General features: G+C 63.5%; 5 protein-coding genes across 5 annotated transcripts in view; 2 read left to right on the top strand and 3 right to left on the bottom strand.

The window, feature by feature from the left end:
- CHLRE_17g739250v5 (uncharacterized protein) overlaps nt 1–5,679 on the bottom strand; it is an 11,909-nt gene extending 6,230 nt beyond the window's left edge. The window contains exons 1-11 of the mRNA XM_043072610.1: nt 5,514–5,679; nt 5,120–5,359; nt 4,969–5,022; nt 4,494–4,600; nt 3,087–3,165; nt 2,147–2,299; nt 1,694–1,797; nt 1,427–1,556; nt 1,040–1,270; nt 525–647; nt 1–7 (exon numbers count right to left, since the gene is read on the bottom strand). The exon at nt 1–7 is cut by the window's left edge and continues 72 nt beyond it. Of these exons, the coding sequence (XP_042915069.1) occupies nt 1–7; nt 525–647; nt 1,040–1,270; nt 1,427–1,556; nt 1,694–1,797; nt 2,147–2,299; nt 3,087–3,165; nt 4,494–4,600; nt 4,969–5,022; nt 5,120–5,359; nt 5,514–5,558 (1,273 nt within the window). The 5' untranslated portion in view covers nt 5,559–5,679. The remainder of the gene's footprint in view (nt 8–524; nt 648–1,039; nt 1,271–1,426; nt 1,557–1,693; nt 1,798–2,146; nt 2,300–3,086; nt 3,166–4,493; nt 4,601–4,968; nt 5,023–5,119; nt 5,360–5,513) is intronic.
- Nucleotides 5,680–5,802: 123 nt separating this feature from the next.
- CHLRE_17g739201v5 (uncharacterized protein) lies at nt 5,803–9,404 on the top strand. Its single transcript, XM_001691468.2, has 6 exons — nt 5,803–6,119; nt 6,270–6,832; nt 7,352–7,492; nt 7,911–8,063; nt 8,259–8,348; nt 8,896–9,404. The coding sequence occupies exons 1-6, from the start codon at nt 6,059–6,061 to the stop codon at nt 9,004–9,006; spliced, it is 1,119 nt and encodes a 372-aa protein (XP_001691520.1). The 5' UTR covers nt 5,803–6,058; the 3' UTR covers nt 9,007–9,404.
- Nucleotides 9,405–10,450: 1,046 nt separating this feature from the next.
- On the top strand, nt 10,451–19,838 carry CHLRE_17g739150v5 (uncharacterized protein). Its single transcript, XM_043072609.1, has 15 exons — nt 10,451–11,199; nt 11,911–12,016; nt 12,447–12,527; nt 12,861–12,902; nt 13,225–13,354; nt 13,965–14,084; nt 14,499–14,911; nt 15,289–15,356; nt 15,691–15,782; nt 15,998–16,107; nt 16,811–16,912; nt 17,216–17,293; nt 17,609–17,664; nt 17,847–17,929; nt 18,887–19,838. Exons 1-15 carry the CDS (start codon nt 10,856–10,858, stop codon nt 18,961–18,963), a joined length of 1,902 nt encoding a protein of 633 aa, XP_042915068.1. The 5' UTR covers nt 10,451–10,855; the 3' UTR covers nt 18,964–19,838.
- A 6-nt stretch (nt 19,839–19,844) lies between these two features.
- On the bottom strand, nt 19,845–22,642 carry CHLRE_17g739100v5 (uncharacterized protein). Its single transcript, XM_001691609.2, has 6 exons — nt 22,215–22,642; nt 21,971–22,145; nt 21,760–21,876; nt 21,615–21,621; nt 21,447–21,541; nt 19,845–21,172 (listed from the first exon to the last, which is right to left on the bottom strand). The coding sequence occupies exons 1-6, from the start codon at nt 22,484–22,486 to the stop codon at nt 21,080–21,082; spliced, it is 759 nt and encodes a 252-aa protein (XP_001691661.2). The 5' UTR covers nt 22,487–22,642; the 3' UTR covers nt 19,845–21,079.
- A 48-nt stretch (nt 22,643–22,690) lies between these two features.
- The window catches only part of CHLRE_17g739050v5 (uncharacterized protein), a 13,712-nt gene continuing 8,902 nt past the window's right edge, over nt 22,691–27,500 (bottom strand). Inside the window, exons 6-10 of the mRNA XM_043072608.1 lie at nt 25,907–27,500; nt 24,971–25,410; nt 24,429–24,679; nt 23,884–24,252; nt 22,691–23,626 (exon numbers count right to left, since the gene is read on the bottom strand). The exon at nt 25,907–27,500 is cut by the window's right edge and continues 1,118 nt beyond it. Coding sequence (XP_042915067.1) covers nt 22,994–23,626; nt 23,884–24,252; nt 24,429–24,679; nt 24,971–25,410; nt 25,907–27,500 — 3,287 coding nt within the window. The 3' untranslated portion in view covers nt 22,691–22,993. The remainder of the gene's footprint in view (nt 23,627–23,883; nt 24,253–24,428; nt 24,680–24,970; nt 25,411–25,906) is intronic.

The following is a 27,500-nucleotide window of genomic DNA, read 5'->3' as shown; positions in this document are numbered from 1 at the left end:
AGCCGCGCTGTGTAGGGCGGGTGCGGGGTTGTGTCGAAGGAAGGCACAAGAGGAACAGGGTCGTGCGGGGTTGTGTGTGTGGGGGTTACATTCATGATTAATTAAGAAGTGAAGTCGTAGGCAGGTACAGTTGCAGCGTAGACGCGTTGGGGGGGGGGCGGGTTGAACAGCACAGGAAGAGAGGCACAGAGGGGTCCAGGCACGAGGGACCGAGAGGTCGTGCATGTGTTGTGCTCCTGCCGCTGCCGCCTTGGAGCCGCGCCCGCCCCACACCCGGACTTTCCTAGGGAGGACGACAGCAGCAGCGGCAGTGTCTGACCGCACCCGCACCCCACCACAAGCTCCTCACACATATACACACACGCACACACACACATAGACACACACACACACACACACAAGCACACGCACAAACACACACACACACATACACACACACACACATACACACACACACACGTGTCACAGCCCCTCCCCTAATTTTCCAACCCACCAACAGCGCGCGCACGCGCACGCGCACGCACCTGCGACAGCGACGCCGAGTCGCCTGTAGTGCCGCTGGCGCCTCCCTCCGCCACGAGGGTCACGAAGTAGTACATGGGGCCGCCGGCCACTGGGGCCGCGGACAGGATGGAGGGAATGCCCACCTGTGTACGCACACACACAAACAAACACACAGACACACACATATGATACACACATTATGCGCACGCACTGTTGACCCTGCCCCTTGTGCTTCCTAGCACGCAGCCGAAGAGCGCGTCGGTGCGTGCTAGCCTCGTGTTCCTTCCATCCCTCCGTGTTACTGCCCATGCCCTCCCCATCCAACATGCAAAGCCTTCATCCCCCCACACCTCACGCCCCCGCCACGACTCCCCCTGCGAGTATCACTGCTCTGCACCTGTCGCCTTTGCCTGTACCGCGCTAGCTCATTGTGATTTGTTACAGCTTGCGCTAGTGTTCACAACCCCATCCCCCGCTCGCCCCCGCTCCTTGCCCCCGACCCCTCTCGCCCGACCCCTCTCGCCCGCCCCCTCACCAACGGCATGTAGCTGTCCATGGTGGAGTTGTGCGCGCACCGGAACTGTAGGCTCAGGCAGCGCCGTGCGCCGCTGTCGCTGCTGCTGCCAACCCGCTGCTGCCCCTGCCCCTGCCCCTGCTGCGAGTCCGGCTTGGCGGGCTGCACGAAGACGCGAATGCTAAAGGCGTCCTGGGCGTCGATGGCCGACTGGAACTTGACGCGGCTGGCCTCGGGAGACACGTCGCCGGTCTGCGAGGAGAAAAAAGGTGATGTCGGGCGCAGGTAAGAAAAACGCGGCATGTGTTGATTGAAAACATAACTGGCAATGTGTTGATACAAGCAGTGGTTCCTGACCCACGAAAGCAATGAGAATGTTGGCAGCATCTAGCAACCGTAGCATCTCACCGCGAAGGAGGACCAGAAGGCATCGCCTGTGAGCGCGTCTCGCGCCACGCCGGTGGCCTTCTCCCAGGCCTCGTTCACAAACAGGATGGGCCAGGCGGGCAGCGACATGTTTACCAGCATGATGCCCTCGCTGGTGTGGAGCGAGGAGAGAGGGGGAAAACAACGGGGGTTGAGGGGGGTGTCAACACGTGTCAGGAAGGTGTGTGCGGGATCGTGCGGGCGTACCACCACCAGCAACACAAATAACATTATTCGCATCTCTCTCACTTGAAGCAGTCCAGCGCCCGGATGAGCTGGTTGTTCTCGCGGTACAGCATCTCGCTCTTGATCTTCTGAGCCTCGATCAGCTTGTCCTTCTCAATCTCGCGCACCTGCAGGCAGGCAGCAGTCAGCGGCCGCGGGCAAAGAAGGACGCCGTCACAAGGGGCACGCCATGGACACACGTCACGCGCGGGCTTGGGCTTGTGGGCGCCGGTGCGGGGGCCAGAGCCAGAGCCAGACCCTGACGCAGAAGGCGTGCGCAACAACTCCCCTCCGCCATGTTGCAGCTCCCCGGAACTACCGTGCCCGCGTGCCAAACCCTGGACCGCCTTTCCCCTCGCCAGCCCCCGACCCACCACCATCTCCGCCATGTTGGCCAGCATGTTGCAGCTCCCCGGTGCTACCTTGCCCGCGTGCCAAACCCTGGACCGCCTTTCCCCTCGCCAGCCCCCGACCCACCACCATCTCCGCCATGTTGGCCAGCATGTTGCAGCTCTCGGCGTCGAACTGTCGCGGCTTGTTGTCGATGATGCACAGCGATCCCAGACGCAACCCGTTGGTGGCCACCAGCGGGCAGCCGGCGTAGAAGCGGATGTGCGGCGAGCCCAGCACCTGTGCGTGTGTGCATGTGTGTGTGTGTGTGTGCGTGTGTGTGTGTGTGTGTGTGTGTGTGTGTGTGCGTGTGTGTGTGTGTGTGTGTGTGTGTGTGTGCGTGTGTGCATGTGTGTGTGCGTGTGTGTGTGTGTGTGTGTGTGTGCGTGTGTGTGTGTGTGTGTGTGTGTATGTGTGTGTGTGTGTGTGTGTGTGTGTGTTGTGTGTGTGTGTGTGTGTGTGTGTTAAAAAACGAAACGAAAGCCCGCCCAATGACGCGACGGAGTTACTTACCGATACCCACCATTTTACCGAGCGTCGCGTGACTGTGTGTGTGTGTGTGTGTGTGTGTGTGTGTGTGTGTGCATGTGCGAATGACGCACGTGTGTGCTTGTGTTAACACGATGACACGGAAGGTCTGTGTTGTTGCACACGTGTGGGCCGCGTGTGCAGGAAGGCAGGAGCGGACTGCGGCGGTGTGCGGTGTTTCAAGCACACGGCCCACGGCAGTGGACACCCCAGTCACCTTGCCACCCGGCCACCCAGTGACCCGGCCCCTGTATGGCAACACGCCTGGACGCCGCTCACCCAGCACCACTGCTCCCTCCCCCAATTTACATGGGACTGGAACTCTACCCATCTCTAACTTCCTCCTCCCTCCTCTCCTCCCTCCTCCCTCCTCCCTCCTCCCTCCTTCCCTCCTTCCCTCCTTCCCTCCTCCCTCCTCCCCCCTCCTCCCTCCTCCCCCCTCCTCCCTCTCCCGCCTGCCTCCTCCTCCCCTGCCCCTCTCTTCCCCCCAGCCCCTCACCAGCGGGTTGTTGCGGAAGCGGATGTCCTCCAGCGCGTTCTCCACCACCAGCACCTCGGGGTGCTCCGGAAGCAGCGTCCTGGAGGGAGGGGGAAGGGAGGGAGAGAGAGCGCGTGTTGATGCTGGGAAACAACAATCGCGCGCCCGCCCCTTACAATTACGACGCACGCGGGCGCATCGCATGGGCCGGTGTCCCCGAGCGCCCCTGCCCCTGAGCCGCGCGCCCATTGGCCTCCGCCATTGGCCTCCACCTATGGCCTCCGCCACTGCTGCTGTGCTGCTGCGCTGCTGCCTCGCTGCTGCCTGTACAGTGCTGCCGGCCAGGGCAGATCAGGGCAGGGCGGCCCCCAGCTGCCGCAGCCCCCACAGCTGCCGCAGCCCCCACAGATGCCGCAGCGCCCACCAGCTGCCGCCATGTAATTGTTCAGTTCGCCGGGAAGAGCGGTGCCGCCGCCCCCACCCTGCCGCCGCCCACTCGCCCCCTCGCTCGCAGCTGCTGAGTGGCCCAGCCCCGGTGAAGGCGCCTGCGGGTTACGGGGCCCACCACTGGCGACTGCGGCCGCGGCCGAGCTGGCTGCAGCGCACCGGGCAGCCAGCTGTCAGCGCCGCCACCCCAGCCCACCGGCGCGGCCCGGACTGCTGCGCCCCACAGCGCCGCCACCGCGCTGCTGCTGTGCTGCTGCTGTGCTGCTGCTGTGCTGCTGCTGGGCTGCTGCTGTGTTGCTGCTGCTGTGCTGCTGCTGTGCTGCTGCTGTGCTGCTGGGCTACTGGGCTGCTGTGGTGCTGGCACCGTGCTGATGCGCTGGTGTGCGGGTGCGCGGGTGCGCGGGTGCAACTGGGCTGGTGCTGTCACCATGTGCTGCCATGGCGCCATGGGGCGCTGTTGGCAAGCCGCGCTGGCGCCTGCAGTGCCACGCCTACGCACTGACGAGCTCACTGACAAGCTCGTTTGCTGCCAGCTACCCAGCTGCTGGGACCCGGGCCAGCAGAGCAGCCCATAGGTCAGTCGCTGGTCAGTGCCCTCAGACTGCCAGGGCCTGCCCACCCGACCTGTGGCCCTGCTCCTGGCCCGATCCGCCGCTGGCTGGACTAGCCCACAACGGCCGCCAGACGTCTTGGAGCGCGCGTGCTCCTTGCGCATACTCCCCCTGTTGTGTTCTCTTTTGCTTTGCTTTCTCATGGACTGGTGAACCCCCCCCCCCCGGACTGCCTACTTTAACCCGCATAGCTTCAGCCCGCGTTGCTTCGAACGTTACCAGTTGACTACCATACCACCTTTGCGCTCAATACTTTGGGTCACGCCCGCAAGCCGCTCCCGCGCCACCCGAACGTGCCTGGCAGGTCCAAAGCCCCCACACCCAGCTCCCACCAGCAGGGCCTTCCCCCGGCGCCCCCAGTCAGACCCACCATGCGCAGAAGGACGACTTGCGGTCTGTCTGGCGCACGGGCAGCCCCTGCACAGACTTGAACCACTGCCGGTCCTTGTCGACCAGCGACACCAGCGCAATGGGGCACTGCGGGTGCGGGAAGAGCGCGGGAAGCGGAGGGGAAGGGGCGGTTTGCAGGCGGGCAGGGGACGGGAGCTAGTGGGCGGGGCGGGGGGGCGAGATGTCCGGGTGCAGTAATCCATGATGCCCCAAGGCCCCGCGTCCCGCGTGCGCGTGTGTGCATGGGGCGCGCGGGCGGCGCTTGAAACTGGGCGGGTGGCGCACTGTGGTGGTGGACTGTTGTGGACTGTGGTGGTATGGGCCTCAGCTGAGTTGGGTGCGAGAACGACAGTGAACTCGACTTGCAAACACCGGTACGGTACGGTGGGTACTTGAGGGTTGCAGAGCCAGGCCCGCTTGCCCGGGGCGCCCGAAAGCTCCCCTGAGCTCCGCACCTTGAACACGAGGCAGCACAGCCGCGTGATGTCGTCGAAGCGCTTCTCCGGCTCCTGCGCGCACGAGCCAACAACAGTGAGGCGCCGTCACCCCCGCATTTGGCATCGGCTACGTGAGGAAAAAACGTCGGGACACCATGGCGCAACGCACCGTATCGAGGACGCCTAGCTTGCAAAGGTAATCCATGCGGTCCTCTTCGTTCAGGGGGGGCTCCGCGCCTTTGTGCTCGGGTTCATTCTCTGGACCCGAGCTCGCTGTCGATACACGCGAAGATGGTTCCACAACCGGGGGCGTGGAGACGCCAGCCGGTGGCTTGCTGCTGCTCCCATTCTGCTGCACTGCAGCTGGTGCTTTTGCGGTCGCTGAGGCTGCCGCGGTCGACGAAGCTTCCTGCACGCGCAGGCAGCGAAAACACGCGGACCTGTTAGCCATGATTTCCAACTGCAGGAAACTCAGACGTTGTTGGCAGACGGAGCCACACCACGCCCACCCGGCGCCAGGGCCAGCAGGAGTCAAAACCGCCAGCATGCTCTCCTTCACATACCGCGGCACCTCGCTTTGCCCGCCATTTTGAGCTACCAGATCCCATTCTTAAGTTACAGGTTCACAGGATGCATGATAGCAAAAAACAGAGCGAGCTTCGAGGATACGTCGTAGAAAACGCGTGACTACACAGCGTCTCGATGAAGCTAACTGTGTAGTTTGGGAAGTATGTGGCAGTAATGTATTGCAATGAAGTAGCCGACACGAAAAGAAGGTCTGCATGCGGTGACGTCCTTCATGTGTGTGCATCTCTCCGTTGCTCTTGCGTCTGGGCATTGGTATAGGTTTAGGCAATGCATGCATACTTCTCTCCAAGAGCCCACCGCTAACAAAAATCGCTTATTCCCGGACTTCCAATTTCCAAGTTCTGAAAAACTGCTTACCACCTTAGTCCGCTTATCCGAATTATCGTTTGTTGGAACAAATCACTCAGTGCTTGAACTGCTTAGTAACTGCGCTCTGAGCTAGTCCTGTGTCAAAACCCGCGTCCCTTCGGCACATTTGGGCGTCCTCTTGAGGACGCCTTGCCTCTGAAGGCCCGTACGTATGGCTTACTCGGAGCGAAGAGAGGGCTCTCATGCCGCAGCGTCCACGTCGGCGGGGCCAGGCAAGCACCGTGGTGTTGCACCAGGGGCCCCCCAAAACACCCACCGCATCCTACCCCACCCTCAACTAAAGCCTGCTGTCTGCAACCACTCCTGCAGTATGAAGAAGCAGTATACCTATTCCCCAATTCTTGCACCCGGACGGATCGCAGGGACGCTGCTACCACGCCTACCGGGACAGCAACAGCTGGCTGCGGGCTCAGTGGGTCTGTCGCTGACAAACTCAGGCGGCGGCCAAAAGGCCAGGCCTGCAGTACCTGCCAGCACTGCAGCTGATGGGTCGCGGCTGTCCAGAGCTGCACATCCTGGGACAGCAACAGCGGCAACCACTACATCAGGCACCAGCAGAGGAGCAGCAGCAGTAGTGATTGGAGCCGGAGGAGTGGCCGGAGCTGGAGGAGGAACTGTAGGGAGGGCCAGCCCTGGGACAGGGAAAAACACAGCACAAGCTTCCTCCGGACCCGGATCCGGATCCGGGTCTTTGGCAAGAGCGGGGCTGCATGCCTCTACCGCAGCAGCAGCAGCCACAGCAGCAGCAGCAGCAGTGTCTAGTGGTGGGCGGCGAACATCAGCACAGCAACCAGGTGCTCCAGACATGGCGTGCCCATTCCATCAGCAGCATCAGGCACATGGTGGCTACTCCATGGGGCAGGGAGGTGATGCAGCGGCAACCCAGACCACACACGCCATCCAGCAGCAGGCGCTGAGGAAGCAGGTGTGTGGGCAGCGTGCCCTAGCATGTGCCATGCATGCTGTGTGTACAATGTGATGTGTGCCGTTGGTATCATGGCATGCTGTGATGTGCAATGTGTGTGATGCACAAACGGCAGTAGAAATTGTGGCATGCAAATGGCAAGAGAACATGGTAGGCTGGCTGTTGGGTGGTGGTGCATGTCATTCCAGGGTTCTCATGAATGGCATTGGACTCCTGTGTGGGGCGGGTGCACATGTGCATCAATGTGGTCAGGGATGCGGCATGAGGGCCAGCATGCATTTGTCACCATGATATCACATGGCTTTGCATTGCAAGCATGGCATGGCAGAAACCAAAGTGCATGCATGACACAGCGCACATGCTCCTATCCATCCCATTCCAGCCATGCCCCTCCTTCTCCCCCTCCACCTTGCTGCACCTCATCCCAACCTGTACGTATACACAACACCATAGCACACCACACACAGCACCACACCTACCGCAACTCCACATTAAACATTAATCACATGCACCGCACAGGTCCAGAAGGACATTCAAAAGCTGCTATCCTCCAATCGGGCCTACACCCAGCATGTAAAGGGTGCACAAGTGCTGTCACCTGAGGCCCTCACACAGCTTGCCAAGGCCAAGCCCAAGCCTGGCTCACGGCCAGACCAGATGGTAAGCTGGGGTGTGTGGGTAATGCCGGGGATGGTGGTTTGAGGGCTTGGTGTGAAAGAGTGTGTAGGGAAAGTGGAATGTGGTACCAGGCACAGGCACACCGGCGGGCATGTATCAGGGAGGGCGTGGGCTGGATGTGGGTAGCTAGGTGGGTTGGTGGCTCGGCGCATGCTGAATGGTGGGCTGGGTAGAGGGCTGCACGGCACACAGCTTGGTGTGCTGCGATGCAGGGGGGCCAAAATGGGTGCTGGTGTTGGTCCATGTTTGGGTATGCAGGTGGTGCCGCAAGGCTGTGCCTGCTGTGATGGAGGGTGGCATGGTGCGTTGTGGAGGGGGGTCTCAAAACTGAAGTTGAAGACCGCCATTTCCTAACCGGTCATGCCTGGGACTCCCCACCCCCACCCGCCTCCTCCCTCAGGTAGATCTGCCTGACCCGGTAGACTGGGCAGTGTGGAAGACCGAGCAGCTCGCCATCGCACGCCTGACGGAGGAGCGCCACCGTGGTGAAGTGGCAGCAGAGAAGGCGGCAGCGGAGGCGGCGCTGGCGGAGTTCAGGCAGCGGCGGGCGGAGGTGAGGTACATGGAGGGCAGGAGGGTGGGAGCAGACGGAGGAGGATGGGATAGATGGGAGCAGGGAGGATGGGCTTGAGGTCCTAGATGAGCCCTGCAAACCAAGCAACGCCTCCTAACCGTTCCCTTGACCGACGGATAGGTCAACAGACTGACTGGCCGCGTTATTGCTCTTGCGCTTGCTCTTGATGTGCAGGAGACGGCCGCGCTTGCGGAGGAGGCCTCACGAAAGCGGGCCGAGGAGGAGGCGTTTGCACGCCACATGTCCGCATACCTCAATCACAAGGTGGGAGACGGCGAATGGCAGGGAGGGAGGCCGCCGGGAGGGAGGCCGGAGGCGGGATGGAGGGAGGCCGCGGCAGCGTGTTAGGCAGGCAGCGCTGAGAGCAGGCAGAGGAAAGCATGCGGGGCTTGGTTGATGTGGACTTGAGGGTGAGTACCATCCTCGAGCCAGGGCAACGAGTCCGCAACAGGGTTGGTGTAAGCGGAGCGCTGCGCCCAAAACACACCGTACCTCTACAGCACCTTACTTGCCCTCCCCTGCCACGCGCTGTAAACTGTAAGCGCACTGACTGCTCACATGCACACGCGCAAACACGCACGCGCCATCCTTAAGCGCACGTTGTCCCGCGCCAAGGCACACACCCCAACCTTTCGCGTACCGTGCTCATTGTTGCCCGCGCACACGACACATGCTCATGAATGACAACGATTCTGTGACGCATAGGCGGCCGCCCTTGACTGCAAATGCACATTGCATAACACAATCTACGTGTTTGCTTCCCATGTGCGCCGCGTGACCCTTGATCTCACGCATTTACACGCTCACACAGGGTGCTGTGGAGCTGGATGAGTTCAAACGGCGCAAGGAGGAGGAGCGCGAACGCGTGGCGCTGGCGAGGGGGCGGGCGGCTAAGACGAGCGGGTTCGGGCCGCAGCACTAGCGTGTTGGCCGCTCCTCAGATCAGCAGATATGTTTAGAGTTAGGGCTCGGACTTGTACTGATGTAGAGCCCGCTTGAGCACAGCATTCTGGTTAGGTGCTAGGTGTGGTAGGCAGGGCCGCAGGGGTGCGTGCGTAGGCTGGAACGGTGCGGAGTATCTGAACAGGATTGCAGAATTGCAGGAGAGGATTGCAGAGTTGCAGGCCAGGCGGTCGTCCCCTCGGGGACTGTACTTTGTGACCGGTCCGGCGCTTGGCTTTGGGGTCCGGGCAACATTCGTCTCCCTCATACTAATCCTGCACAGCTTGAGGAGTTGAGGGCAGTACGGCAGTCACCCGAGTACCAGACCTCTGACCTGACCCGACCTGACCGGCTGACCTGGTGTAAGATGTTGCCAACACTTCCGAGGTCCCGTGCCCTCGCTCATGTACCGGTAGCCCTATCCCTTCCTGCAATCCTGCCCCTGTGTGTCATGAGTCTGTCCTACGGGGCAGCAGGGCAGGGGGGGGGGGGTAGGAACAAACTTTTTTGACCCCATGCCCGGACCCCCCGACCGACCGACCGACCGACACCCCCTGCCGTACGACCCCCCAAAACCCCCTCAGAACCCCTTAGTTTTTTGTCAGGTTGGTGCCAATTGACTGCTCTCGGTGAGCTCTATCGCTATGCTTGATGATCCGCCTTGGGAACACACTTTGGCCGACCGACATGTGGACATGTGGACATGTGGCCCGGCTGCCGACAAGTATCCTGATAGACTGGCCTGCTATGCAATGGGCTTACTTCAATGTTACTTGATGATACGAAATGTGCTGACACGTTCATCCATGCAAAACCCGGCCGGCACCGGCCTGTCCCTGACCAGTTCCCCAGGCATCTCCCGAAATGCCGACATGCCCCTCCCCAAACTGCCCCAAACTATGCACGTGTGCTGAGTCTGGGGTATACCTACGCACGCATCGTTGAGCTGCACCCATTGCGCCGCGTGCTGCAGGACAGAAGCGCTAGGAACAAAACTTGGCACGAACCTGTGCAAAACCTCTTGGGACCCCCGACCGACCGACCGACCGGCCACTTTGAGGGGTCATAACTTTGCACCCAGAAACCCATTTTCGATTTTGAAAGCGGATTCGTGATTTTCTCGTTGAGCTCTATCCATTTGAGGCATGGGGTCTGTTTCGGAAGATTCTACCCCCCCCTGAGCAGGGGCGAGGAATCTCGGCGTGGCAGCAGACAGGGTTGTGCTGTGCAGTCATTCCACAAAACAGTGACGGGCGAGAGCTGGTCCTGACTCCTGAGCACAGGGCTGCGGTGGGGGCGAGGCCGAGATGGTGCCGGGCGGGGACCCTCAGGTTGTACGCATCAGAGCGCGCCGCGATTGGGCAAGTGATGCCAGCGAGCGGGTGAATCGCAACACATATCGCAACAATACTGACATACTTTGCCCACACAGCTTTGTTAGTTTGCTTGCTGTGAGGGCCGCTTAAAACCCTACTTGTGGTCGCAGACTTGACCACAGCATCGCCGCCGTTTGCTGCAAGCAAACAACTGCATAGACGTTAGTCGTGGAATGAGCACGGGCGATGCCGCCGCTAGCGACAAGTACTGCGCATTTATCACTTTCAAGCGCCAAACTCCAGCGCCGAACTCCAACGTCGCTAGCGTCGCGTGCTTCTAGCTCATACCATGTAGCGACACGTTGTGGAAGGTCCAGATCCGGCTGCATCAGGTCACTCGGAGGCGCACGGCAATCGCAACACAGGCCCGGCGCCATCCCCACCGATGGCGCGGATCGCTCGGCGCCCACAGCCAGCCCCTCCTCCCCACACAACAACCAGGTTAATCGCGTCATGCACGACAATGACAACGTAGAGCACTCGCTCCTGACGCGGCTACGCCGCGGCACGGCCGCGGCGCTGGCAAGCGCGGTGCTGCTACTCGCCCCCGCCGCACCCCCAGCACGCTATGCTCCATCCCTGGCCCACGCGGCGGGCGCCATCAGCAGCAGCAATGGCAGCAGCAGTGGCAGCAGCAGCAGCAGCAGCAGCAGCAGCAGCAGCAGCAGCAGCAGCACCACGACCAATGAGACGTACAGCGGTGTTGCGGCGTACGAGAGCGCTGTGCGGGACCGCGGCGACGGCAAGGGGCCGAACATGTCTTTGTTCACGGAGGATGCACGGCAGGCGATGACCAGGTGGGTACGTGTGTGTGGGGGGGAGGGATGATGTGTTGACTTGATGAGCCGGGGCACGACACCCACTGGCGTCGGGGTTGAGCGGTGTGTGTGCATATGTGTGTGCCCTTGGGGCGTGTGTTGCTATCTGCGGTGTGCTTGCCATCCGGCTTCCCCTGCCTGCCCCACACTCGCAAGTACACACACGTTCACACTCTCACACACGCACATTTACGTATGCACACACACACACACACACACACACACACACACACACACACACACACACACACACACACACACACACACACACACACACACACACACACATCCGGGAGCTTGGACTTAGCGGCCAGGAGTAGCGACGAGGAGCTAGGAATCGTAGGAGTGCCTGGGCCTCACGGTACCGTGAGCACATGCATGGGTTTGCACCCTTGAGAGCGTGTGGACACGAATCCCCCCTCGAGGTTAGAGTAGCGGGGGTTGCGCGATGTCCGGTTGGTAAGACCGGCGGCTCACCGCAGCAGGTATGCGAGGTAACTTCGGGTAACATCCGTAAACCGCCGCTTTGCTGCATCGCATACACTGTCTTTGCGCAACGTTTTCCTTGTGCTCTTTAACACACACACATCCGTATGCCGTCGCGTTGCTGCATTGTATGCAACGTCTTTGCGCTCTGTTTTCCTTGTTCTTTTTAAACACATTCACACAATCACATGCACGCGCGCACAGGCTGCAGCAGTATGCGGCGTACGTGGAGGACGAGGTGTGTCCGCGCGAGGAGGCGTGCGGCGAGGTATGCACTGAAAACCGCGAGGTGCTGGAGAAGGCGTGGCAGGTGCGGGGCTGGGGTGGGGGCTGAGGTGGGGGCAGGCGGGGGGGGGGGGCTGAGGTGGGGGCTGAGGTGGGGGCTGAGGTGGAGGCAGGCAGGGAGGGGGATGGAGGTGCAATCGTGCGGAGGCGGAATACACGGAGGCGGAAAGACAGACGCAGGCGCAGAGTCTGCTGCTGCCACACACTGCTGTCCGCAAAACACCTCTCCCATAGCATTAAATGACACCGCATGCCATGCCCCCACCCCGCCGTCTTGTTACTGCCTTCATGCCTGTACGGTAACCCCGCAACCTCACCCCTCTCACCCGCCTGTCCACCCGGTACTCACCATCACCCTACTGGTCATTCCTGCACCTACCTCCTTCAAAACTAGTACTTGTGAGTTAATCAATCCGTTCTTTCCGTGAACGGCTCCCCTCGCCCGCGCCCTCCAGGTCGTGGCGAGTGAGCACTACAGCGCCAGTGGGGCATTCAGCCAGGCGGGATGGGCCGGGGTGCTGCTTGACACACTGCAGGTGGGGGTGAGGTTGTGTGTGTATGTGTGTGTGTGTATGTGTGTGCGTGCGTTGCAGGGGTGGGGCTGAGGGTGGGGGTGGGAGGAAAGGGGGGGCAGCGCAGCGAGTGCGGCAAGGGGGCAGAGGGGACAGGGCCGGAGGGCCGGACCTGACGTCGTGTTGTGGTGCGGGCGGGATCTCATGTATGCAACAATCCGTTCCTGTCCGTGCTCTGTCTCAAACGCACACGCGCGCCCTCTCGCTTTGTGCTTCCCTAATGCACACGCACACACGCACACATGGGCGGGCTCCATTTTCTTGTTTCTTTTAACCCGCACACATTTACACACGCAGGCCCAGCCCGACGGCCTCATCCGCACCAAGCCTCAGCTGCAGGTGTGTGCGTTTGTGGCGTGCCGCACCCATCACAGCCGTACACGCAGCGTCCGCACGCTCCCTTCTTGTACAAACACAAATCTCTTTTCTTCAACACACACGAACACACACATGCATACACACAGACACACGTACACACGCATACACATTCTTCCACACGCGCGCACACACGCGTGCACACAGACACACTCACACGCATACACATACACCCGCATACTCACGCCTCCTCCCTCCAAACCCTACCTGCCCCCGCCCCACAAGATTGCCAACCGTCTACCACTTCCTGAGCTGATCATGAATGTAACCCCCACCCGCCCCTCAGGCCGCCATCGCCGCAATGCTGGCCCGCCTGCACGACCCGTACTCCGAGTTCCTGCCGCCGGCCGCGTTCCGGCGAGCGCTGCGGCGGCCGCTGCCATCGGAGCAGTCGTACCTGCAGGCCCAGTACGTGGGTGAGCGGGAGTGCGGGTGGGGTGAGAGGGGGCGGGGGAGGGGGAGTGGTAGGAAGGAGGGGGAGGGGGAGCGGGAGTGAAAGTGGGGGTGGTTGGGGCGGCGGGGCGGGATTGCTTCCGTCATGCCACCCAAAGGGATGAGGAGACACTAGGACGCTTGACGAGACGCATTAGGTGCAGTAGCGGTATGTGTCGGGTGGGTGACAGCGGCGTGTGACGGGTGATAGTGAGGGGGGCGAGGTTGCCGAGGGGGTTGTTAATACCAGGCCAAACTGAACCAAACCAGGCCAAACTACTGTAGCGCAGCACAGGCAGAGGCGACAGATGCAAGCGATAAAACGGTACTTATGGGAGGGGGCCGAGGCGTGGTGGGGTTTTGGAAGAGGATACCGTACTGTGTTGATGGTATGAAAGAAGTAAAGAGAAAGCGGGTGGCGGGGGCTCAACACTGCAACGTGCTGGATCTGACATCGGGAGTAATCGCAGCCCCCGTGCTATCCCCTGCCACGTGTCAAGTCGCACGGCTCCGTGGTCTCTCCACCCTCCTTTCCTCCCCGCCCGCCCGCAACCCGCCGGCCACCACAACACCAAAACCCACATCACACCACAGGTCTGGGTGTGGAGCTTGGTCCGGTGGCGGCGGAGGGCGGGCGACTGGTGCTGGCGCCGCTGGCGGGGTCGCCGGCGGAGGCGTCGGGCATTGCGCGCGGCGACCGCCTCATAAGCATTGGTGAGGGGGCCCGGTGGCAGGAGTGGCGGGGCAGTGGGAGGGGGCAGGGGAGGGGGCAGGGGAGGGGGCAGTAGGAGGGGGCAGTAGGAGGGGACAGTGGGAGGGGACAGTGGGAGGGGACAGTGGGAGGGGGCAGGGGGGGCAGGGAGCAGTGCTGCCCACGTGTCTGCCTCGTTGCGGAGCCCGGGCCCCTCGTTATGTGTCCAACCGGCAATCGGACTCACCCTAGCCTTTGCGCTCGGGCGAAAACCACACCAACGCCACCGCCACCTCCTCCCCCGTGGCTCCCGCGCTCTATGGGTTCTGGGTTGGCAATGGCTTATTTGGGGATTGCAATGAACTACTTCCCGCCCCCGTACCTGCCTATGCCTTCACTTGATCATGAATGTAATCCCCCCCCCGCACACAACACAGACGGCACGCGGGTTGACGAGCTGGGTCTGGAGCAGGCGCGTGCGCTCATGCGCGGCCCCGCCGGATCCAGTGCCACCCTGGAGTGGGTGCCAGCCGCCACTGCTGCTACTGCCGCCACTACTGCTACTGCCGCCAGTGGTGGTGCTACTGCCGCCGCCGCCTCGGCGCCCCCAGCTGCTGCAGCAACGACCAATGTCAGCTTCACGACGGGGGCTGCGGGCAGTAGCGCTGGCAGTAGCAGTAGCAGTGTCGGTGCCAGCAGCACTGGCAGTAGCAGTAGCAGTGTCGGTGGCAGTAGCAGCAGTGTCGGTGCCAGCAGCACTGGCAGTAGCAGCAGTGTCGGTGGCAGTAGCAGTGGCAAGGTGGTGGTGATGGATGTGGAGCGGCGAGCGCTGCCGCAGCCGGCCATCAAGGTGCGTGGCGGCGTCCTCGTGCAACACGCAGCATGCGTCATGCCCTCGTTAGTCAGACAATTATTGATGTAGTCATGATGCCCCGCAGCCTGACGCAATCCCGCCACGAGCTTTCCAAACCCCTGCCCTGTTTGGGCAACCCCGCATGCCTCCACCCTGTCCGGCATGGACGGCTTACTCCCCTCCCCTCCTGCTCCCATAAGTATTACCGCTTGCAGCTAATGCCTCTGCCTGTGCTCCGCGACATTAACTTGGTTTGGTTTAGTTTGGGCTGGTTATACAACCCCCAAACCGCCCCTCCCTCCCCCTCCTGCCCCCACATCGGCCCTTCCTGCCCCCACCTCCCCACCTCCCCTCCTGCCCCCACCCCACCCCAGGTGTCGCGGCTGCAGCTGGGCCCGCCCGGCTTCTACGCCACCTACGTACGACTGCTGTACTTCGGCAGGTGCGGGGGCAGGGGCAGGAGGGCAGGAGGGCAGGGGTGAAACCTGCGGGGTAGCGCAGGGGGCGGGGTAGCACAGGGGGCGGGGCGGCACGGGGTTGGGGGCGGGAGGCAGGAGGTAGGGACCCGGGGTGGGCGACCCGTGACCGCCACTCCCGCCACTCCCGCCCGCCATTACCGAGAGTGGTGAGGACATCCGACTGCCCCCATCCCGCCGTCTACCCTACACCTCCCACCCGGTTGTCGAGTCACATGCCGTACTTCACGTGCCGTACTCCGTCATTAATGAGCAGCTCCCCCCACACTCCCACACTCCCACACCCCAAAACGCGTGCAGTGAGACCACCACCGCCCTGGCCGCGGCGCTGTCTCGCTCCGAGCCCGACCCGGCCAATGTGGGCTACGTGCTGGATCTGAGGAACAACCCGGGTGAGGAGGAGGGGGGAAGAGGGGGAAAATCACGGAATGGGGCTCCCAGGGTTTGACACGCTTGCTGGGGCTACACAGGGAAACCCCTCATACCGTCCAGGCTCTCGACGCCGGCGCACGCGCTCGACGCCTCATCTGCAATCTCCAATTCCTCTGCAATCTCGACTTCTTAAGATTCTACTTATAGCGTGATGGTGGTGTGGGTGTTGATGCAGGCGGTGTGTTTGAGGAAGCGCTGGCGTGCGCCTCATTCTTCCTGGATCAGGGCGACGTGCTCGCAAAGACCATACGCGGGCCGGAGGAGGTCATCGACACGGTGTGGCAGGTGCGTGCGTGCGTGCGTGCGTGCGTGCGTGCGTGCGTGCGTGCGTGGGTGGGTGGGTGGGTGGGTGGGTGGGTGCGTGCGTGCGTGCGTGCGTGCATGCGTGAAGAGTGGTAATACGGTAGAGAGAGTGTGTGTGCGTGTGTGTGTAACAGCTGGGGAGTACTTGCCAGAACCCAATGAAATCCCAATACTCAAGGAGTCGACGCCCAACCCAGAAATGCAGTGCGCGCTCCAAGTTTAACCTTGGGTCTCAGTCTGGGTGTGTGTGTGTGTGTGTAAATACCAGCCCAAACCGGGAGGGGGGTAGTTCATTCCAATCCCAAAACAAACCATTGTCAACCCATGGGTTAGGCCTCATCGGCCACACGGCAGGCATACCGCAGCGTGGTGGGGGTGCAGTGTCTGCAAAGCGCACAAGGATGCCGCGGTGGCGGCTCCTGCCCTTCCACACCCATCTGCCCCGCTTCCATACCCCTCGTCTGGTTTGGGCTTGGCATCGATCACCCGGCATCCCCACTCAACACCACCAACACCACGGCCGTCCCCCAAACTTGTGGTTTACTCACTCCGTTCTCCATGGCGGCTGCCTCCCCGCCCCAATCACCCATACCCGCCCCCGTACCGTCGGTCATCGGTACGCGCAACACCACACCTGCTGTCTACTTCGCTACACGTCTCTGTACCAATCCTTGCAACCCCCCAGGTGGGCTCCCTGCCGGAGGAGGTGTTTCCCTCGCTGCCGGGGCGCCTGGCAGCCAAGCCGGTGGTGCTGCTGGGCAACAGGAGCACGGCCAGCGCGTCGGAGGTGGGGGAGGGGGGGTGGGGTGCAGAAAGGGGGGTGGGGGCAGGGGGTTAACTCTGACAGACTCTGCAACAATCCCAAAAGGAAACAGTCGCGCTGCTGGGGGCAGGGGGGAAGCAGGGCGGGAGGGCACGAACGGCAACAGCAAGAACTGCCACGGGAGGATTTAATGGACCTGAGACAAAACTTATCACGCGTAGTTTGATGCGAAGGATTGATCGCAGCCATGTGTGGAAGCCCAGCCCGGCAGGAGCCATTGACGGCCCCGTCCATCTGATCCTCGCACGTGTGTGCGCACATGTGCAGGTGTTTGCGGGAGCACTGCGCGACAACGGTCGTGCGCCGCTGGTTGGCGAGCCCACCTTTGGCAAGGGACTGGTGCAGGTGCGTCCTGGGCAGGCATGCTCCTACGTATGGCTGTGTGCACATTGTTTGACATGGTCAGGTCGCGACATGTCGACACACACACACATGCACACACACACACACACACACACACACACACACACACACACACACACACACACACACACACACACACACACACACACACACACACACACACACACACATGTGCACAGAACCGGTAGTGGTGGACATGTCGTACGGTCAGGCCACGCAAGCATATGGCACACACTCATGCGTGCTGCCTTCCCTTCTGCTCTCTAACGCACTCGTTTCGCCTTTTGCCGCACCCAGTATTATTTCCCGCTGAGGGATGGCAACGACGGCGGCGTGCGAGTCACGGTGGCAAAGTGAGCGACAACGCAGCGCTGTCGTCATCACAACAATAGCATCGCCTGTGCACATGACTGTTTTGGAGCTGTCACCAACATGTCTGAGGGTGGCACTCGGTGGCGGCACGGCACGTTACGGCTCCCCCTCACCCCCGCGCCTCCCGCCGACCTGGCTCGGCGCCTCGCACTCGCACTCGCAGGTACCTCACGCCCTCGGGCTACGACATAAGCGGGCGGGGCGCGGGGCTGGTTCCGGACCGCGCGTGCAGCGACTTCCCCCACGGTGAGGAGGGCCGCGCGACGGGACTGAGGAGGCTATGGAGTCTCTGGGACAGGGAAGGACGGGTTTGAGGAGCTCCCCGGCTAGGCTCTCGCTTCCTGGCATACGGCGCATGCCTGTTTGATGTCCGCGAGCCGCATCACACACACACAGTACCTAGCGTTTTCCCCCGCCAGCCCATGGTGCTGACACCCCATTTGCATTTGCCGTCATGCATGCGCCCATGCCGTCCCCCGCCTGTTTACCGGTACTTGCTCGTGGTCGCCCACCCTCCGTCTCTTTCCTAAATCGCGCAACCCCTAGTATAGTTAATTGGGCTGGAACTGGGCTGCGTGTTTGCTCTTGCTCGTCGCGCGCCGCCGCGCTAACATGTTCCTTCGCTCTTGTTCGTGACACTCCCCTGCTGCCGCCCTGTGCTCTGTTGTTTTCTTATTCGCTCGTAGGTGAGAATTTCATCGAGGATTGGGCGGGAGCTTGGACTTAGCGGCCAGGAGTAGCGACGCGGAGCTAGGAATTGTAGGAGTGCCTGGGCCTCACGGTACCGTGAGCACATGCATGGGTTTGCACCCTTGAGAGCGTGTGGACACTAATCCCCCTCGAGGTTAGAGTAGCGGGGGTTGCGCGATTTCCGGTTGGTAAGACCGGCGGCTCACCGCAGCAGGTATGCGAGGTAACTTCAGGTAACATCCGTAAACCGTCGCTTTGCTGCATCGCATACACTGTCTTTGCGCAACGTTTTCCTTGTGCTCTTTAACACACACACATATACACACACACGCACACATACACATACATACACTCACCCTGTCATGTGATTCGAACCATCACACCGGCCCTGGCTGGCTGCCCCGTACGCGCTTGTCATTTTTGTAGTAATCACACCTCGGTTTGCCGCGGACTGGATTTCTGGGTGCTCATCGTGGTATGAGTCCCCATTGTCTCCTTGACACACGCGCGCAGGCGGCCTGCCGACCAGTGTGGACGGCGGGGACAAGTGCATTCAGGCGGCGGCGGGGCTGCTGCGGGTGCGCATATGAGCGACCCCCCCCTACCTGCCTACGACTTCACTTCTTAATTAATCATGAATGTAACCCCCCCAGTCGCCAGCCGACCTGCCATCAGTCGCCAGCCCAGCTGTGGCAGGGCGGCGTAATCCCGATAGCTATGTAAGTTGGGGAGTAGGGTGGGCGTTGGCTGGCGGCTGGCGGCTGGCCGCATGCGCGCCTGCCGCCCTCCTGCTCTGGGGAGGACGCGGCGTGATAGTTGCATGTGCACCGTGGGCGTGTCAGGATGCCGTGGTCGAAAAGTGCATCGGGCGGAGTGCACCGTGCGCATGTACAGAGTGCGGTAGTTTCTTAGGCAGACCTGTGCGACAGCGACTGAGGGATGGGCAGCTATCTAGTTGTAGCTACCAGCATTCAAGGTAGGATAGGCACACGCTAGTTGAACTGCAACCGCACTTCACAGTTCACCTGCTGTACGCTTTCCGTACTTTACCGGTGGCGCTCCCAATGGCGCTCTTTTGTGAAATACACGATAGGGATTCGTGAGTTCGTGTTTGTTGTGACAAGGAAGACAAGGCTGATGCAGTGCACGTCGTTGTGTGCTTCGCTCCTCGAGAAGAATTACCCTGATCATAAGTTTAGTCTCAGGTTCGCGCTGGAGGTGACAGCAGTGACTCGGTCCATGCGCTGATGTGCAGATGAAATGCCACGGAATGCGCTGGATGCAGGGTTACTGTTGGCAAGGTGTACATTACGGCGTGTGTGCGCGGAGAGGGACTGGGGGCTGTTCAACCCCCCCACCCCATACACGTTCACACCGGGGGTCCGGCACTTGTGGGTTTGAGTTAGGCCTCGGCAGCATTCGGTGGTCTCTATGTGCTTGCACACTGGGATCGTCTCCTCTTATGACGTCGCATACATATATGTTACATCCTGCACACGTGCAACAGCAGCACATACGGCTGCGCGCCTTTCCCACCATGCGAGTCCCCTATGCCTGTCGACCTCCCGCAACCGCTCTGCACGCTCTTCTCCCAACATCGCGACATTTCTCCCATCTCTTTCGACGTACAGCCACCTCGCGCATGCACCGCCATGTCTGAACAGTAACACAGTAAGCCCCAAAACAGGCCAAAGACGTCCACGCCATCGGCAAAGCGCCTGCCTGGAAGCTGCTTTCCCGCATGTCCGTGGCGTCTATGCATAATCGTATCTCAGTTCCATGCAGCCCTCCTTGCAGGCATCTGCTACATGCAATGTTGCAGCGAGCAACTCTCTCGGAGAAGAAGACATTGAGAGAGAATCCACCTCCGCGACCAGAGACCCATGGACCATGCATGAGCTCCCCAACCTCCGCCCCCCACTTTTGCCGACCCGTTCGTTTCGGGGATTCCGTTGTGTTTATGGCGGCAGCAGTAGCATGCCACACATCTCGGCAGTACAGCATGCAACGTCAAAGCCTACTGTGCCGCCGCCGCAGCCACCACCCGCGACCCCGCGTCAACCACAGATGCGATCGTTGCACCTCCACCACACACCGGCGCAGGGTCGGGCGGAGGCCCCCAGGGCCCGCTGTTAACCATCGCCATCTCCTTTCGGTTTCCACCGCGAGGGCATCAGTAAAACTAAATGCTACCTCCCGATCCATTCGACACATGCTTACGCACTCGCAATCTCACATCCAACGAACGCACGTGCAGGCTGGCCGTCGCCCCTCCCCGCAGCCGTGCTCGCCGCAACCCGAAGTTATCCCGACAGGCTAACGACCGCACCTCTGCCTCTGCCACCCGTCCTCATCATCATGGGTAAGGGGCCATACCGCATCTACGGAGCCGGAGGGGCGTTGCAAAGCGCAAGCCCCAAAAAACAACCCGACACGGGCCAGACACGCCCCCTCCCCTCCCAGACCCCTGCCCTCGCCCTTACCGCCTTTACCCCTTGCCCTTGCCCTCTCCCTCATTCCACCATCCCTCCTCCCTCGTTGACACGCGACCAGCCATACAAAGAGGACACAAACAGCACAAACAGTATCGCATCGGCATTTGTGTGTGTTCATTACCAAAACCCGCGCATTACGTCAGTACTACGCATCGAGCAGCGCCGCTGTGTGGCCCGTTGTGGATCTACACGACGCGCACCCTGCCATGCCTTATGAATAACTGTGAGCGGCCCAGCCAGGCCGCTGCACCGGGCGCATTGCAGGTGTCCTACCGCAATGTGCTGCGTGTTGTGGCGCAAGTAACTGCATGGCACATCACGGGAGGGGGAGGGGGTGAAGCAACCGTTCAGCACACACGATGCAATGGCAGTTGTTCCGTACGTAACGCCCCGCGGTTCCCGACCCCTTGCCTGCCTCGACCCGTGCCCCTGCAACGCCGCCGTTGAGATCGCAACCCGTACCCACGGTCCTCATGTAACCATGCAGGCGCGAGTCCGCACGGTGCCCCAGCCCGGCAGGACCCGGCCCTGCCGCAGGGCATTCCCTCCACCATCGACGTTCACGCTATCCCCCTCACCTCTAAGCAGTTCGTTTGGTGTTGTTGTCCTAAAACAGCAGCAGGCACATGATGACGAAGGAGCCCAGCATGAGCAGTAGCCGCGAGAGGAAAGCCTGCGCGGGCGGAGGGCGCAGTTTGCAAAGCCTAGGCGTCAGGGGTGCGTGGGCATGTCGCAGGCCTAGGGACTGGGCCACTGGGGGGATTAGATGGGCTGCGAACGCAGATGCCGTAGAACGCGTTGATGGCGCATGCGCTGAAGGTCGGCGTCCAATGGGGTGCGCTTATCAGCGAGGGAGAGGCCAGACCCGGCTGGGCGGTGGGTGTCGCGCACCTGGTGCTGCTGCTCGGGCGTGAGCGCCTCGTTGTAGCCCTGGCCCGGTCCGAGGTGGAAGCCGAACAACGATGGAAGCACTCCCTGCTGCGGAACCTGGCCTGGCGCGGCAGTGACCTGCAAGGCCGAGGGAGCGACTGTTCACAAGTGCGCATTTTTGCATGCGGTGACAAAGACTCGCACTTGCAGTGAAGAGCTAGGCCAAACGCACCGGCACGGGCGCAGGGCGATGTCCAGCAGGACGAGGCGGCACCGGCTTCACGGCCTCCTGTACCGTGCTGGCCAGCTCGGAACCGCGCCCGTAAATGGGCACCACCTTATCGACCTCCACGCCCGCCTTGCACACCGGGCACGCCCGGTTATTGCACGTCGGCGACTGCATCCACCTGCACAGGAGCCAAGCGCCTGTCAACACCGGCCCTCGGTTGGCCCGCGCCCGAAGAGGCCATGCGCACCGGTAGAGGCAGGGCCAGCAGAACAGATGTCCGCAAAGCGTCACCACTGGCTCCTTCGCGAGCTCGAGGCAAATGTTGCACTCAAACGCCGAGGCGTCCTCCTCCTCGTGCGGATGTGAAGCCACGACCGCGGCCACAGCGCCGCTGCTGACTGGCGCCGCTGATGGGGCTGCATTCTCAGATGGACGCTCCTGTGCCGGAGCTGCGGGCGCCTGCGGCGGCACCGGGATTGGTGACGTCGGGGGCATCTCTGTCCTCACCACTTCCGCCATTCTAAGAGTTCCAAGCTATAAACGTCCCTTGATAAGCTTTAAAGCGGCTACGTTTGCACGCAAAACGGGTTAACTGCGCTGTGTAGAAGTCACGCTCGTCCTGCTTTTCGCTTGGGGAAAGTAAAATTACACCTCAACAAAAGCAGAGAAAGTTTGGGTACGCAGCTACTCAAGGATCAGCGCGCATGCTGTGGTGTTGCTGGGGGCGGTGAGTCGCGATTGGGCCGCGCATGCTGGTGCGCAGAGTCGCTGGGAGTCGCAACCGCTTGCGCACGATCAACCACTTCCACGTGCGTCCCCTTCCACGTCGTCCACAAGCACTCCCACATCCTGCCAGTCCACCTCCCAGCCTTGCCTGCGCGGCCTAGTCGAGCAATCCCTCCAACTTTGCCTCCAGCAAACCGCCGCCGCCGCCAGCAAGTCGCGGCGGCCGGTCTGGTCGTGCCGGCTGTTCGCCTTCCTTTACCTTCCTTTCCAAACGCTGCAAGAGCGCGCAAGCCCGCCCGCCTAAAACGCAAGCCGCACCACCGCCCTCCCCCGGCTCAACAGGTCGAGCGCACTCGCCGAGCTCCACCGCAGCCCATACACCCGCCCCACCACCGCCGACACGGCCCGCGCCTCCTCCGCCTCCCACGCCGCCGCCCGCACCTGCGCCTCCGCCTGCGCCACCCGCGCCTCCTCCTCCTCCCCAACCTCTGGTCCGTACGCAACAGCAACCGGGCCCCTCGCAACCCCATCCAACAACTCCACCCGTGCCTCTACCGGCACCAGCACCCGCGCCGCCGCTGCCGACGCCGCCGGCGGCGGCGCCGCCGCGGCCACTGCCGGCGCCCCGAAGGCTGTCGGCGGCAGTAGCCAGCAATGGCACGGCTGCACCACCAGTGGCTGCGAGCCCCCTCCTCCTCCCCCTCCTCCTCCCAGCAACGGCAGGCCCAGACGCGCCGACCAGGGCAGGCGCAGGGAGAACACCAGCACAGCCAGGGGCACGGCCGCCGGCGCCGCCCGCGGCGCGGCCGGCGGCGGCACCCCACCCGCGGCGGCGGCAGGGGCCCCGGAGGCGGCGTCGTACGGCGGCTGGGGGGTGGAGGAAGGGGAGGGGGAGGGCGGCACGCCATGCACCAGCACCGCCAGGGAGTCGCCCTGTGCGGGTGGCCATGGGGGCACCCGGCACCAGTCAGCGGCGTGTGAAGTGGGAAGTGTGATGGAGGCCCTCACTCCCGCCGTACCCAGTAGCCCCCCAGGCATGTGCGGTACACACCACATGGCCATGTGGATTGCGTCCCTTATCAGCGCAAGCCCCAGCCCCGCAACCCGGCACCGCGGCCCCTCCCCCGGAGTCCCCGCCCCATCAAGTTCACTTCGTAAACTAATTGCGTGTAACCCCCCCACACACACACCTGCGGACTGAACGCCATAGCCACCACGCCGCCGCGCGCCACCGCCCTCAGCTGCTCCGCCACAGAGCAGGACGCGGGCGGCGGCGGCGGCGACCACAGCGGATGCGGCGGCGGAGCCACCGCCGCCGCCGCCAGGGCGGGCGGGGTGGGGAGTAGCGCCTCCGGCCCAGGCTGTAGCGGCAGTTGCCACGTGGCGGCGCCGTGCTCCATGTCGTACACAGTCACGAAGCGCGGCAGCCGACCCAGATTCGGATCCGGATTCCGATGAGATCCGGATCCCGTTGATGATGATGTCGGGCCCGGTAGCGGCACCTTGGTGCCGGGCAGGGGCGTGGGCGGCGGCAGTGGCAGCGGGCTTGCCGCCGCGAACTGCAAATGTGTGTGATTAGGGGGAGATGCGAGGCATGGTCGTAGAGGGTGGAGAGATGCACCGCAGCCCTTACGGCATTACACACACACACATATACACACACATACACACACACACGCACGCACACACACGCAAGCACACACACGCAAGTACGCACGCACACACGCACACGCACCTGCATGCTGCCTGCGTGCAGCGCGGCGCAGCCGCCCGGCCCCAGCGCCGCCGCCACGTCCGCCGCCGCCATGTAGCCCAGCCGCTGCAGGTCGGGCCGCAGCCGCCCCGCGGCAGCTGCCAGGCAGCTGCCGCACAGGTAGGCAGCCAGCTGGGGGCAGCTGCGGGCCAGCGCGGCGCGGCCGCCGGGGCCGGCGGCGGCCAGGGCTCGGAGCGCGACCGCCACGTGCGGGTGCAGGGGCAGATGATCGCCTGCAGGGGAGGTGTAGGGGAGGTGGGGGTGGGAGGGGGTGGGAGGGGAGGTGTAGGGGAGGTGGAGGGGCGTGGGGGTGGAGGCGCGTGGGTGTGGAGGGGCGTGGGTGTGGAGGGGCGTGGGGGTGGGAGGGGAGGTGGGGCGAGGCAGGGTTGGAGGAGGTGGAGGAGGGAGAGGGGAGGCGGAGATAGGAGAGCGCAACTGCTACGTTATTCATGCGGTACGCACAACGTGAACGCAAACGTAAAGCGCCGAATGAAACACTTGTGCTCGGCCGTGCATCTCCCCACCTGCCGAGAAGCGCCGTAGCCCCGCCAGCAGTCCGGGCAGGTCCGCCGCCGCCGCCGCCGCCAGCAGCGCCGCCGCCGCCTCGCTCACGCGCCTCAGCGCCGCCAACGCCGCCGCTGACACCTGCTGGTGATGGTGGTGGTGGCTGCCGTGGCCGCTGCCACTGGCGCTGTGGCCGTGGTGTCCGCTGCCGCCGCCGCTGCTTCCGGATACAAAGGAGGTCAGGGCGGGGGGCGAGGAGGCTGCCCCGTGGGCGTGCGCGGGGCCGGGGACGGGGCCGGGGAAGGCGGGTGGGTGGCGGGAGGTGGAGGAGGCGGTGGAGGAGGCGGAGGCGGTTGACGAGCAGGTGTAGAGGGCAAGGTGGTGTGGGTGTAGGTAGGAGGCGGAGGAGGAGGTGGGGTCGGCGGCGTCTGTGGGCATCGCATGAACCACCGCCAGCAGCCTGTGCGTGTGTGTGAGCGAGAGAGAGTGTGTGCGTGCGAATGTGAGAAAGCGGGGGCGAAGGCGAGAGCGAGGGCGGGGGCGGGGGCGAGCGGTGTGGCGTGCTGGAGGTGTGGGAAATGAAGTGTACTGAGGATCTGTGTGGCAGAGTGTGTATGCATGCGCCGCACCGCCTCTGCATGCGCCGCACCGCCTGTGTGTGCGCATCGCGTGTTGATGTGAGGACAAGGAAGGACACCGCGTGTGTGTGCGGAGTTGAGAAAGCGGGGGCGATGGCAAGGGCGAGGCGAGCGGTGTGGTATGCTGGGGGATTGCACGAGAGGTGTGAGGAGTGCGGCGTGAAGCGCGGAGGGACCGAGTGGCATGTGTGTGCATGCATGCGCCGCACCGCCTCGCCCTTCCCTAGTAAACACACGCGCCCGCCACGCCACGTCATGCATATGTACACATACACACGCCACGTCATACATATGTACACATACACACGCCATACGCACCGGTCCACAAACACGTCCCACGGCTGCAGCGCCCGCCGCCACCGCACCGCCGCCGCCGCGCCGCTGCCGCCCAGCGCCGTCGTCAGCACCGAGGCTGCCAGCGCCGGCAGTAGCGCGCCGTCGGGCGCCCACACGCCGTGGCCGTAGCCGCCGCCGGCTGTAGCACTTGCTGTGGGTGGCGGCGGCGGCATGAGCGGCAGGCACATGAGCTCGGAGAGCGCAGCGGCGGCGGCTGCGAACAGCGCCGGCGGCGCGGCGGTTGGGTGTGCTAGACAGGCGGCGGCGGCGATGAGGGCGGCGGGGTACAGGCGATGTGGCGGCGGCGGCGGCGGCAGCGCCGCCGATTTGCCATGTGGGGTGCTGGAGTTGGCTGCAGCGGGTGCCATGAGCTTGAGGATTTCCGTTGCCTGCGGCGGCAGCCGCCGTAGCTGCTGCTCCTGCTGCTCCGCAAGCACAGCGGGCCCGCCGGCGGGCGGCGGCGGCGGCAGCGGCAGCGGCTCGGTGTAGGCTGCAAGCAGCAGCTGCGCCGCCTCCCGCACCGCCTCGTTCTCGCAGCTCCAACGCCGAGCAAACACCGACAGATCCGGCGGTGGCGCCGCCGCACCAACAGCGGCGGCGGTGGCTGTAGCACTAGTGGCTGTAGCCGCGGCGGTGGCGGCGGCGGTGGCGGCGGCGGCGGCTGTAGCGTCGCGCTCTGCGACCAGGTAGTGCTGCCGGAGGCCGCTGGCGGCGCGGACGGCGGCGCGCGCCAGCCCGGCGGCGTCGGCGCCGGCGGCGGCGGAGGCGGCGGAGGCGGCGGCGAGCAGCCCGCCGGACAGCGCGGTCAGGTGCAGCAGCCGCGACGCGGCGGCGGCGCCGTCGCCCACCCATGCCGCAGCCGCCGCTGACGCCGCTGCCGCCATCGGCTGCGCTGGCGCCGCCAGCGTGATCGCGTTTTGCCAGCTTGCACCAGCTATGGCCGCGGAGGCGGCAGTGCTGGCGGCGGCGGCGGCGGCGGCGGCGGCGGCGGCGGCGCTGCGCTGCGGCAGCATCATGGCGACGGCGCCGCACGCCGACACCACCGCCGGCTGTACCAGGCCGTTGAAGCTGTTGTTCGGTTGCGCCGGGGCGGCGGCGGCGGCGGCGCCTTCGGCGGCGGCCGGTGTCCGCTGTGACGGCTGCTCTGCACTTGCAGCTGTGGTTGCGCGTGGCGCCAGGCAGCATGCCGCCGCCGCGCCCTCGTCTCCACCGTGTAGCGCGGCGCGAGAGGAGGAGCACGTGGCCTTGTGCCGGCCGCGACCACCGGCAGCAACAGCGGGGCCGCGGTGACCCTGACGGCGCGAGCGAGACCTGCGCGGCGGCTGCTGTTGCGGCGGCGGCGGCGGCAAAAGCACGCCCATCTGGGTCAGCGCCGCCGCCAGGGCAGCGTCCGTGTGGGCGTCGCGGCCCCAGCTGTGCAGGATCGCCGACAGCGCCGCCGCCGCGCCCAGCGGTGTGCCGCTGACGGCGGCGGCGCCCGGCAGCGGCGGCGGCGGCGGCAGCGGCGGCTGCGGCTGCTGCTGCTGCGGCGGCGGCGGCAAGTGAGCGCCGTTGAGGCGGCCGGGCGGCGGCGGCG

This window comes from Chlamydomonas reinhardtii, chromosome 17 (assembly GCF_000002595.2).
Source record: "Chlamydomonas reinhardtii strain CC-503 cw92 mt+ chromosome 17, whole genome shotgun sequence".
Classification (NCBI taxonomy): Eukaryota; Viridiplantae; Chlorophyta; class Chlorophyceae; order Chlamydomonadales; family Chlamydomonadaceae; genus Chlamydomonas; species Chlamydomonas reinhardtii.
The sequence above is the reverse complement of the archived record's forward strand: the minus strand, read 5'-3'. Positions and strand labels throughout refer to the sequence as shown.